The following is a 13,165-nucleotide window of genomic DNA, read 5'->3' on the forward strand; positions in this document are numbered from 1 at the left end:
AGTCTAATGAGACATATTCAGTTAGAACAATAAGCTCATTTTCCAGACAGGAGGTAAAATGATTCTACTTCCATACTTTCTCTACTATTTTAAAACATTTTTATTTTAAATTCCAAATTCTCTACCTCCACTGTACCCTCTCCCACCCATGAGAAATATGATAGCCATTATAGTATATGAAGCTATGCAAACATATTTCCTATTAGCCATTATGTCTACTATATGAGAGAGTTAAAAACACAGGTTATTCATGAAGAATTACATACAATTCTTGAGACCACAATCAAAGACCAATCTAAGACAGAGTCCCCTGACCCTATTTTTCAGTTCTGTATATGTCTACCTAGTCACTTGTTTTTCTCCATTTACTCCATTTGATTGGCACTGGCTAAGTATATGGACATGCAATACACTTCATTCATTCATTTGCAAATGAATGAATGAAAAAGCACTTACTAGGTGCAAAGCACTTTGCTAAGAACTGGGGATACCTCTGCAAAAGAAAAGATCCTTGTCCTCAAAGCAACTTACATTGTAATGGGGAATATAGCATGCAAAGAGAAGAGGTGGCCCAGGAGGGTACTTTTGTTCAGAGAATTACAGGAATGATGGATGAGGTCATTAGGGAAGTAGACTGACATTCCATCTAGTAACATTAGCAAAGGTGATTTGATGATGGTTCATGGTGGCAGGAGAGAGGGCAGGGAAAGGGTATGAGGGCATCATCCAGGCAATTAGTTATCAAGGCTTTAGAGAGGATAAGTAGCGAACAAAAGGAAAAAGTAAAGAAATACCATGGTGTCTAGGGCTTTCTGAAAATAGTGGTCAGGTGAGAGGAAATCTTCAAGTGGAACAGTGGGACCCCAGAGTGGAAATTTCTCAGGAGTATTGAGACAACTATACAATCTATGGAAATGGCTGGAGAGATAGTAGATTTTATGTAAGGAAAAGTGCTTTCAAGACACACCTACAAATTATAAATTATAACTTTTATTTTATTTATTCATTTTTTTGCGGGGCAATGAGGATTAAATGACTTGTTCAGGGTCACACAGTAGTAAGTGTCAAAGTGTCTGAGGGCAGATTTGAACTCAGGTCCTCCTGAATCCAGGGCTGGTGCTTTATGCACTGCAACACCTTGCTGCCCCAATTATAACTTTTTAAATGGACTAGAGACAGGAAAAATGCTCTGCCTTTGTAGGCAGAGATAAACAAAGGGCAAAGGGAGAATTGTAGCACATTCAAGTGTTTCAGCATCCTTTGAAAAAGAAGTAGTCCAGTCACAATCCTCTGCAGGATTTTCTTTTACTGAGTGGAGAAGTACATACCGGAGAGAAGACTCCAGCTGCATTAACAGTCACTGTCAGTTTCGGATTCAAAGTGTTTGCTACTGTGCTGCTGCTGCTGCCTGGAATGAGCACCTTTCTCCACACCCATCACAGACTCCACAGACTCTCCCCAACTGACCCCTTTCAAAAATCCAATGTGGATTCCTCTTTGAAGCAGGCAGAATTCCGTTGCAGTATTCAAAAGCTCCGTCTGCCATGTGAATATCATCCCACCAATTAAAAACCACAAGAGCTAAAGCAGTTATGTAGCCTAGTGGATAGAGTGCTGGCCCCTGGACTCAGAAGGACCCCAGTTCCAATCCAAACTCAGACACTTAACTAGCTGAAGTTGTGACCCCTGGACAAGTCACTTAAGCTCTCTTAGTTTCTGTTTCCCCATCTGAAAAAATGGGGATAACAATATCACCTACCTCACTGGGTTCTTGTGAGAATGAGATAATATTTGTAAGCACCCTTAATGAACTGTATAAATGTGGATCGTTTTTTATGGTAGCTTCAATCCCTTGCAGGACTAGAAACTTAATACTGTCCCTCCTAGTGACAAGTAGATGATTCCCAGCAAGAGTTTCATCACTTTTACCCAACCTAGGGTGGGGCAGTCAATGGATGAAACTTTATTATAAATAATTATTGTTTCTTCTCTTCTCCTCTTCCTCCTCTTGCCCCTGCTCTTCCTTCTCTTTTTCTCCTTGTTTCTCCTCCTTTTTCTTTTCTTCCTCCTCTTTTTCCTCCTGTTTTTCCTACTCTCTTCTCATTATGATTTTAGGCAGTGAGCAACTGGCAAGGCTGGAGCCAAGAACACAGATCTTTCCCTTCTGATAAACACCAAGGAACAGAAGAAAACGGCAGGGGTCCCATATAACTATTGAGAGAAATAAATGAAACATGCCTCAGTTTGCCTATTTCTTACAGCTATGATAATAGAGAGTCACAGGAGAGGCTGTGACTGATTGTATAGAAGCCCCACCAGCCCTTAGCTTGGACACCAGGCCCAGTGCCATCATAGCCCTTACAGCCAAGACCTCCTTTTCCTATGGTGTGTAGATTGCACCAATAAAGACACTAGTAGATCACCTAAATCTGAAAGCCTGAAGGTCTAGCCTTGAATCCAGAATCAAATGTTTACTGGCTACAATACCTTGGCAGTCACTTCTCTTTATTCTGGAAAGTAGAGTCAGACATGATGATCTATCTCCCAACTCCCTTCCTTAACTCTTTAAGTTTCTATGGAATTTCTATGGAGTAATTTCCAGAAAACAATGAACATACACTTTGGTGCTGGCCAGGTTCTGGCAGGAGTATAGTTAGGTACACCCCTCATTGATACTGGAAATATTTGTCTCTATTATGGAACCAAAAGGTCACTGCAGATTGAGGCATACCAATAATAATACCTCAGGTTTCACATGCTCTAAGGTTTAAAAAAGCATTTTTTCTTCCCAACAATATAGAGAGGTGGGTGACTTAAGTATTATTATGCCAATTTTGCAGAAGAGAAACCCATTTAGGTAGGTTAGGAAGTGACAATTAAAAACCTAAATATCTTAACTCTAAATTTCAGATGGTCCACTCTACACTGCTGCACCTTGCTAAAATAGGGTATTGTTTATATATGTGTGTGTGTGGGGGGGGCAATTGGGGTTAAGTGTACTTGCCCAGGGTCACACAGCTAGTAAGTGTTAAGTGTCTGAGGCAGATTTGAACTCAGGTCTTCTTGACTCCAGGGCAGGTGCTCTATCCATTGCATCACCTAGCTGCCCCGGGTATTGTTTTTAGAGTTTCAAGGCCTAGTGAGCCACTGGCAATATGGACAAGCTTTGCTTGGGGGTTTAGGGGGAGGTGGATAGAGGGAATAAATAAGTTAGCAGCATAAAAAACTCATTTTGTTTTAAGACTCTGTATTGTGATTAGGTAGTTATATAAGATAAGCACTTGAGTGACATCATTTGACAGTGAAGAGTATCTCCCAATCTGGTAAACAAGCATGAACAACGTGTCCTTTACCCTGTGATATATGTCCACTAAATTTGGTAAACAACTGATAAACACTTGGCAATGACATTAGGAAAATAAAGTTATGCTTGGTAGTTTCCTTTCAGCATAGTTTTGAGTAATGAACCACTAAACAACTTAGAGGTAATTTATAAATGCCTTCATCAGAGCCATAAGAAACCTACCACAAACCCAAGATGGCTTCTGGGTGGCTACCAAAAAGGACTCCTATATCCCCCAAACTCAAGAATTTAAGCATTCCATGTGTACTTGAGAGCAGGACAGATTAATGGTGACTCACCAGAACGGCACTTTGGAGGGAGACACATAGTCTTTGGGCAACAAAGGAACCTTATTGTCAGCACTAGTTCAAGATATATCTAATGGGACTTTTAGGAATCAAATGAATATTTTGTTCCTCGAGAAGCAGATGATTGTATTGTTTAAAAATAAAGCACATTGTCGATTAATGGAGAGTGATTGTACACATTGATGAGTATAAGTCTGATTTAGCATTTCCACTGCACCAGTGAGCAAATATAAGAGTAAATTAATTTGTTGCATGCACCATGTGTTACAGGAGAGAGACACAGCTAAGTGGTGAAATCAGAGTCAAGAATTGGAGTATGAATCACAGAAAGTAGCTTATGAAACTTCAGGAAATACTGAAGCCCTTTATGGGGTCAAAAGTTACCGGTTCGCAATCTTGCTGGGAAATCATGTGGTTAAAACTCAATTTATAGGGACAGCTAGGTGGCTCAATTTATAGGGCAGCACTGGCCCTGGATTCAGGAGGACCTGAGTTCAAATCCGACTTCAGATACTTGATACTTATTAGCTGTGTGACCCTGGGCAAGTCACTTAACCCTCATTGTCCAACAACAAAAAAAAAACAACCAAAAAACCCAACTCAATTTATATAAGATTAGATTCTCTCTCATTAACTCAGTACAAAGTGATAATGTCAGAAGTGGGCCAGGATCTATTCCATTGTATATGGCCTGTTGAACTATTTCTATAGAACAGATCAAGACGCTATCTAGAATGATTAGTTATAGAGGTTGATCCTGGGACAGCTAAATGTACGAGGATAAAGTGAAAGGCCTAGAGTCAGAAAGACTTATCTTCCTGAGTTCAAATCTGATCTCAGACATGTACTAGCTGTGTGACCCTGGACAAATCACTTAACCCTATTTGCCTCACTTTCCCAACCATAAAAATGAGCCTACAGAAGACAATAGCAAACAACTCCAATATTTATTATTTTTTTTGCAGGGCCAATGAGGGTTAAGTGACTTGCCCCACTGTCACACAGCTAGTAAGTGTCAAGCATCTGAGCTCACATTTGAACTCAGGTCCTTCTGAATCCAGGGCCAGTGCTTTATCCACTGTGCCACCTAACTGCCCCACACTCAATATTTTGACAAGAAAACCTCAAGAGTTGGATAGGACTGGAACAACTGAACAACAACAATCAGAATAAGACCCCAAATGTGAGAGAAATGTAAGTGACTGAATTAGGATTGATCTCCACATCCAACTGAAGGAAAACAGATTTGAACCAGGAAGAATTGTCAACAGGAGAGGATAAGTGACACACATCAGAGCTGAGGGAATCAAAGAGAAGAGGCCTCTGCCAATGATAGACTAAGGGTCATTGCCCTAGTTGACCATTAATGAAAGAACACAGTAGGTCTCCAGCTGAAAAGAATAATAGAATATTCAGTTGAAGAGCACAGAGAACCATCCAGCACTGCCAAGGGCTGCATCTGATGAAAGACTGCAGTTGTGCATCAGAGAGCAAGCCCAGAAGTCCAATGGACCGAGCAACTGCCCAGACGAGGTGGCAAACTGCCTGCCCCAGGCTAGAAGCAGTTGGCAGAGTAATCCTGTATAACCCAGCAGCAGCTTCCCAATGGCCAAGTGGCTTATAAAGTCCAATCCCACATCAGTCCTGTAGCCGAGTGACTGGTCCTCCAGCCTTCCAGCAGGTACGCCCATCAGTTTGAGTAAGCTTCTTGGCCTAGACCAGACTGACCAATTCAGTGATGATACTGCACACTAGATGGAAATGTGCAACAAGAAAGTGGGAACGGCCAGACTGAAGCTCAGGGAAGACCCTCAAGGAAGAATCATCTATAAAGGGAAGGGGGACAATGAAGGAGACTGCCAAAGAAGATAATTTATTTTAAAAAATGGCCAGCGACAACTAGAGAAGGGGTTTCTAGCAGAGCATCCCAAAGATCTGTGCTTGGCCCTATATGTTTTTTGTTTGTTTGTTTGTTTTTAGTGAGGCAATTGGGGTTATGTGACTTTGTGACTTGCCCAGGGTCACACAGCTAGTAAGTGTCAAATATCTGAGGCCAGATTTGAACTGAGGTCCTCCTGAAACTAGGGCTGGTGCTTTATCCACTGCGCCGCCTAGAGGCCCCCTGAAAAACTTTTAAATAATTAGTTATCCAAAAGTGCAAAGGGCTGCTTCTGGAGGTCATGTGTCCCTCCCTCTACCAACTAGATGTCTTCAGACAAAGGTTACATGACCACTTACCAAATACGTTGTAAAAAACGATTCTTGTTTAGGTATAGGTTGGACTATAAGGCAACAAAGTCCATTCTAATTCTGAAGTTCTGTGATTCTACAGCAGAGCCCTGGGGGATGCCCATACTTAGTAGATGGGAGAAGAAATAAAAACCCAGGATGAAGCTAAAGAAGCTATTTTCATTGAAGTAGGAGGAAAATCATGAGGAAAAAATGCTCATAGGTGACAAAGGAGAAAAAAAATGTCCAAAAAAGTGTCAAATACCCACCCCACCCCCAAATCAAGAATTAGGACTGAGAAGATGACAGAATCACATAATAACCAAATTTGAGATTTGGAAGGAAATTGAATGTCCAGCTAGTCCAAATGATATATGAGAGGAATTCCTACTAATATACCTAACTCGTGGTCATCCAGCCATACTTCAGGACTTCTAGGGAAGGAGAATCCACCACTTCTCAAGGCAACCCATTCCACTATTGGATGGCTCAAATTATTAGGAAGTTCTTTCCTGACTTCATGTTTAAATCTGCTTTTCTGTAACTTCCACCATTTGTACCTGGTTCTGTCCTCTGGGGCTATAGAGAATCAGTCTGAGACCTTCTCCATGTGACAATCCTTTGAATAGCTGGACATCTATCAAATGCCCCCTAAGTCTTCTCTCCTCAAGCCTGAACAGGCCCATAACTTCAACCAATCCTCATATGACTTAGACCCAAGGCCCTTTACCATTCTGGTTACCCACCTCAGGATACTATTCAACTCATCAATGTCTTTCTTTTTTTTGCAGGGCAATGAGGGTTAAGTGACTTTCCTAGGGTCACACAGCTAGTAAGTGTCAAGTGTCTGAGGCCAGATTTGAACTCAGGTACTCCTGAATCCAGGGCTGGTGCTTTACCACTGCGCCATCTAGCTGCCGCCTCATCAATGTCTTTTTTAAACAATAAGCACAATGTTCCAGATGAGGTCTGATGATGATAGAGTACTTTTGGATTGTCACTTCCCCATTCATGGAAGCTATGACCCTCTTAATGTAGCTCAAGATTATATTAACTTGATTTTTCCTTTATTTTTTATTGGTTTTTTTCTTGCAATATGACTGATATGAAAATGTTTTACATAACTTCACTGGATGAGGAGGGGCAGCACTGAAGCTTGGAATCAGGTTGATTCATCTTCATGAGCTCAAATTTGGCTGGTGTCAGACCCTTACTAACTATGTGATCCTGGATAAGTCACTTAAACCTGTGTGCCCTAGTTCCTCATCAGTACAATGAGCTAGAGAAGGAAACAACAAACCATACCAGTATCTTTGCCAAGAAAACACCAAAATGGGGTCACAAAGAGTTGGACATGACTGAAATGATTAACAGAAATATGTAAAATGGGAATTATATTATTGCCTTCTCAATGGTTGAGGAAAGGGGAGGGAGAGGGAAAAAATTTGGAAGTGAAAATTAATATTTTTAATTTTAAAAAAGGATTATATGAGCTTCTTTGGTTGCCACATCGCTTATATGGAGTGACTCATATCCAGCTTCAAGTCCATTAAAACCTCAGGTCATTTTCAGAAAAACTTTCTTTTATATAACTATTTTTGCATCTCTTATACTTCAGAAGTTGATTTTTTTTGTACCCAAAGGCAAGACTTTATCTTCAAACCTGTTAGATTTCATCTTATTAAAAAATAACTTGGGGGCAGCTAGGCGATGCAGTGGATGGAGCACCGGCCCTGGATTCAGGAGGACCTGAGTTCAAATCCTGCCTCAGACACTTGACACTTTCTAGCTGTGTGAACCTGGGCAAGTCACTTAACCCCCAATGCCCTGCAAAATAAAATAAAATAACCTACTGGTAGGCTCCAGACTATCAAGACTTTTGGATCCTGACTCTGTTGTTAGGTATGTCAGTTATCCCTCTCTGCTTTGTGTTATCTGAAGAGTTGATTAGTATCTATGCATTCTTCTAAGTCAATGATAAAAATATTAAACAGCACTGGGCCAAACACAGATCCCTGAGTTACTCCACTAGGGCCTTCCTGCCACTCTGACATCGAACCATGAACTCTTTGAATCCGGCCATCTAACTAGTTCTGACACTGTCTGATCATCTGATTGTATTATGATCTAATCCATCTCTTTCCACCTTCTCCACAAGAATAGTATTGATTATGGCAATTAGGAGGTAACATGCTTCAGTAATAATTTCAGAGAAAATGGTTTTGATTAGGTGGATTAAAACTAGATTGAAAACTGCTGAGAAGTGAATAGGTAACAAGGAACTAAGAACAGGGAGTGTAGACTACTCTGCTTTGGAGTTTAACAATATAGAAGAGAGAAATAGATGGTTTGACATGCAGGAGAGGGGAGATGAAGGAGCTGATGTGGATACCTTTGGATTTCTCAGTGAAGTCATCAGCTGAGGGGTGTGAGAATTGGAATGACACCCCCTGCTGGAAGAGATATTGCAGGGAAGCTCCGCCATGAGGAGAAAGCATGTGACTTGGAAACCACGTGACTTTGGCATCTGGAAGTTACCACCTATTAGTTGTGTCAATCAGTGCTGCCAGCCAGTTAGCTTGGAACTGTGTGTGTGTATGGATGGCCCTTTTTCCAGTTTCACAGGAGGCTTCGGGGACAAGCAGAGGAGGAAGTGAAGCTTTTTGGTTGCTGACTTGGGCTCGAAGGCAGAGGTGACAGAGAGGTGGCAGGATAGGGAGAGCAAGCAAATTTCATACTTGATACATGTGTTTCTCTTTACTAACTCCTAATATACTTTAATAAATACTTAATGCCCAAAGATTGGTGCTATACGTTTTCTAATTTAAGGCAACCACTCATTAGATTTTAGACACCATAGCTAGAATTTTAGCCCCTTACAGGGGTAAGATGATTGTGGAGTTGTATGCTTATGGAGAATGGATATATAACTTCCCCTCACCTGCTACTACAAAGAAATTGGAAGTAAATGGGAAATCAATCATCTTACTCCTAAGAATTGTATGTACTACAGAAGAGGCTAGTGCAATAGAAATATAAGTAAAGAAAAAATGATATGGAAATACAATAGACTCTAGCTAAGCTTTTAAAAAATGGAGAAAAAAAACCTATTATATATAATATTGCATTTATTATTCTGTCTTTACAAATTGTTCTTTCTTAAAAGAAATGGTTTTACATTTATTTGAGACATTTATTAATGAGTTAACATCCATCTCCCAGAAAACATTAAATATATTTTGCAGGCTATCAGAAAACTCAGTCACTTTTTTGTGATTAGATTTAAAACACTGAAAAGATTGTTTCTATTCTCTCCAAAACCATTGACTACATTTACCATAATCTGTATTCCAGTCAAAGAGAAACTCAGACACAATCTCTATCAGAGCTTTTGTTACTTCAGTGTTGATTGAATGTCTTGGAAGAATGGGAACCCAAATCCAGATATTTTACTGTAGAATTAGCATTAATCAAGAAAATTCAAATGTATATTCATAGTTAAGGAGCCAAGTTTTTCTTAGCACATTACAAATTCCTGAAATGCATGAAAATAAGCTTATGACAAGTTTGTAGCATTTCCTCTCCAAAGATGATTAATAGCAGCTCTTGATTGTGATTTTGGTCTTGAACAGAATTAGTATCCTGTCAGATGGGTACGATGAGGCAATCAAGCATACAGAATCCATTTCAGTCCACATAATCTTTAGTGAGGACATTGTTACTTTCTGTCTGTTTCCTAGATTCAGATCTTAAACCTATAACACATCTTTCCTTGACATGAACGAAAGGTTAGGCAAGGGGGATTTACCAATGATTTCTTGAACAAGGTGGATACTTTCACATTTCCAGCTCCTAATTCCCTCCCTGTTGGAACTAAGAAACATTACTTCCAGTGATAAAGTTAGCATCCTAGTAAATTAAAATATTCTTGGAAATGACCTTCTAAGATATTAATTGCTCCTATTCACCTTGGTGTGAATTACTTTCTAAGGTTGTTTTCTAAGGAGAACTGGGTAGATCTGTGGCACAACACAGGTAAAGATTAACAAAAGAGAAAAGTACGAGATCGAGTGGATAGGGCATATTTGGAGGGGGACAGTCCAAGGGTGGATACTAAAAGGTGGGAGAGGGCCATTGTTTCTTTGAAGAAGAAAATAGCAGGGCACATAAAAAAGATTTCATCTTCTATAAAATTTTGTTAAGGGTTTATCCTGTAAAAACCTTACTATGGAGGTGTTAAGGGCTAAAATTCTAGCTAGTCTGTCTAAAATATCCAATGAGTGGTCGCCAATAAATTATAAGCTTTAGCAAGAGTTAGACTTTTAAGCGTTTATTAAAAATAAAAAGAATTTGGTAAAGAGAGATAAAGGCCTAGATTCCTATCTATTAAAGGGAGAGCACATTTCTAGCTCCGCTCTCCACCAGAGTCCAAAGGAAAAGCCCCAGACAGAGCGCTAGTCTCTTCCTTCTTCCTCCCACTACCCAACATCACTTCCTGATGCCAAAGAAAAGACTCCTGGTCTTGCCCTCAAAGATCTTCGCTTCATGGGCGGAACTCTTCTACAGTAAGTATCCAGCAGGTGGCGTCATTCCAATCATTACAGAGGGCAGAGGGGAGTTAGTATTTATATGGTGCTCACTGTGTGCCAAGCACTATGCTAAGCAACTTTATAATTATCCCATTTGATCTTTGCAACAACTCTGAAAAGAAGGGGCAATTATTATCCCCATTTTACAGTTGAAAAAAACTGAGGCAAAAAGAGGTTAAGTGATTTGTACAGGGTCACACTCTCAATAAATGTTTGAGGCCAAATTTGAACTCAGGTCTTCCAGACTCTAGGCCAAGCACTCTATCCATTGTATCACCAGATAGCATATGTCTAGGATAAAGCTTCAAGTCATCAGAATTCAATTACATGAAATCTCAGTTAATTATTGTTCAGTCATGTCTGACTCTTCATGACTCCATTTGGGGTTTTCTTGGCAAAGATAATGGAGTGGTTTGTCATTTCCTTCTCCAGCTCATTTTACAGATGAGGAGACTGAAGCAAACAGGGTTAAATGACTTGTCCAGGGCCACACAGCTAATAAGTGTCTGAGGCCAGACTTACACTCAGAAAGAATGAGTCTTCCTGACTCCAGGCCCAGCACTCTATCCATTTTACCACCTAGTTGCCCTTCTCAGTAATTAGGATTCCTAGGATGACTCCTAAGTATCCTAATTAACTAACTTTCCAGATAATTTAATCTTTTTTTTATTTTATTTTGGTGGGGCAATGGGGGTTAAGTGACTTGCCCAGGGTCACACAGCTAGTAAGTGTCAAATGTCTGAGGTTGGATTTGAACTCAGGTCCTCCTGAATCCAGGGCCGGTGCTTTATCCACTGCGCCACCTAGCTGTCCCCCAGGTAATTGAATCTTGATGAATAATTAAAGATTTTTAATCAATCAAATGAATAAAAAGACTAAATCAGGGTTCTTTTGGTTGTTTTTGAGTTTTTGTTTGCTGGTTGGTTTGTTTTTATTTTTCCATTTATACCTTTTCCTGTGCCATGGACCCCTTAAGGCAGTCTGGTAAAGCCTATGGTTCTTTTCTCTGAATAATGCTTTTAAATTCACAAAGCAAGATATACAAGATTACAAAGTAAACCAATTACATTGAAAAAGAGTTGCCAAAATATATTTTTTAAAACAACTTCATGGGTAAGAACCCTTGGGTTAAATAATTTTCAGGATGCTCTTCTTTCAGAGGCAAGAGCCACTAACCACACATTATAAAAAGACTTGCCCAAGGTCACACAGGTGGTAAGTCCCAGAGCCAGAATTAATCTCAAGTCCAGCTCTCTATCCACTATGATTCTACCTGCTTCTCATAAAGTTACTTACTTCTCCCAGAAGGTTAAATAAGGGAATGTCAAAATTGCTTTCAAATCTTTCCTGGTTAACAAGGCACACCCACTAAAGCCAATAACTCCAAAGACTCAAAAGCTCTTAAGAGTTACACAAGGGGCAGCTAGGTGGCGCAGAAAGGGGCAGCTAGGTGGCGCAGTGGATAAAGCACTGGCCTTGGATTCAGGAGGACCTGAGTTCAAATCCAGCCTCAGACACTTGACACTTACTAGCTGTGTGACCTTGGGCAAGTCACTTAACCCTCAGTGCCCTGCAAAAAAAAAAAAAAGAGTTACACAGTACACTGGAGATCATCCAGGACAACAGCCTTCCATCTACTCAAATTATCTTCTAGAAACTAGATCTGGACAATTACAGGAAGGTAGGTGAGAAAATCAATGAAAGGAGATTACCTTATTCTCTTGTCCTCCACTTTTTTCAAATATTCATCTCTTTTCAAGACTCCCAGGATCATTTCCTTCTCATGTTCCAATAAAAATGATAGATTGATAATCTCCACGTTCTTAGACATGGTATTTCCAAAGTAACCCCTGCAACAAGTGGCTGGGTAGGCTCAGGATAAATTGACTTCTGTAACGGTGAAGGATTTTTTTTTTTTTTAATCACATTGAGGAGAGAACCTACCAAGTCAACTAGCATCGCACTGTATTCTTCATGAAATCTGTGCAGATACACCAACTGTAATCACATGTTTTCTCAGGAGACAAAGAGGAGAAAAAAAGAGCTCCATGAGGATCACCTGATGAGAAACGCATTTTTTTCCCCTTAATTGAAGATCCACAAATTCTTTGCCGTACTTCTTAGGTTACAGCCAAGTTCCACCAGCTGAGGTCCAACTTAAATCTTTCAGCACAGATACAGTTCAAGAATTTGAATGGCTGTGTCCAATTCCTATGAGAAATGAAAAGGGGGGTGGGGGAGAGAAAGAAAATGGGGGAAATGACTTAGATATTTATTCAAGGCACCATATAACAACGCCTAATTTTTGTTTAAAATGTTTGCATCACTATTCAGTAAGGAAATCAGGTCAATAGATTTCGTTCTGTTTTTACTCTCCCTGGTTTAGGTAGCAAAACCACGTTTGGATCATAAAGCATCTAATTTTGGAAAGAGTGCTGCATCTAGACCAGCAACAAGATCTTTGAATTTGTCAACCAAAAGGGTCTCAAGTTCTTGGGAGAGGTTCAGGATAGAGATAGAGCTTTGGAAGTCACATAGCGGGAAGACAACATTCACATAGGTAGTGATAACACCAGAATTGTCTTTGTTAGATCTCAATTCTGAAGAAATCTTACAGTCACAGATAATATGATTTTTTTTCTATGGGGTAGTCTTATAGTGAAGGGATAAAATTAAGGCTTATATAGCAAATCTGT

At 40.0% G+C, this 13,165-nt stretch overlaps 1 protein-coding gene across 1 annotated transcript in view; it reads right to left on the minus strand.

Moving 5' to 3' along the window:
- Positions 1–13,165, minus strand: part of SYTL5 (synaptotagmin like 5) — a 256,002-nt gene that overhangs the window by 134,299 nt on the left and 108,538 nt on the right. The window contains 1 exon segment of the mRNA XM_043996939.1: positions 12,182–12,680. Coding sequence (XP_043852874.1) covers positions 12,182–12,300 — 119 coding nt within the window. The 5' untranslated portion in view covers positions 12,301–12,680.

This window comes from Dromiciops gliroides, chromosome 3 (genome assembly GCF_019393635.1).
Source record: "Dromiciops gliroides isolate mDroGli1 chromosome 3, mDroGli1.pri, whole genome shotgun sequence".
Lineage (NCBI taxonomy): Eukaryota > Metazoa > Chordata > Mammalia > Microbiotheria > Microbiotheriidae > Dromiciops > Dromiciops gliroides.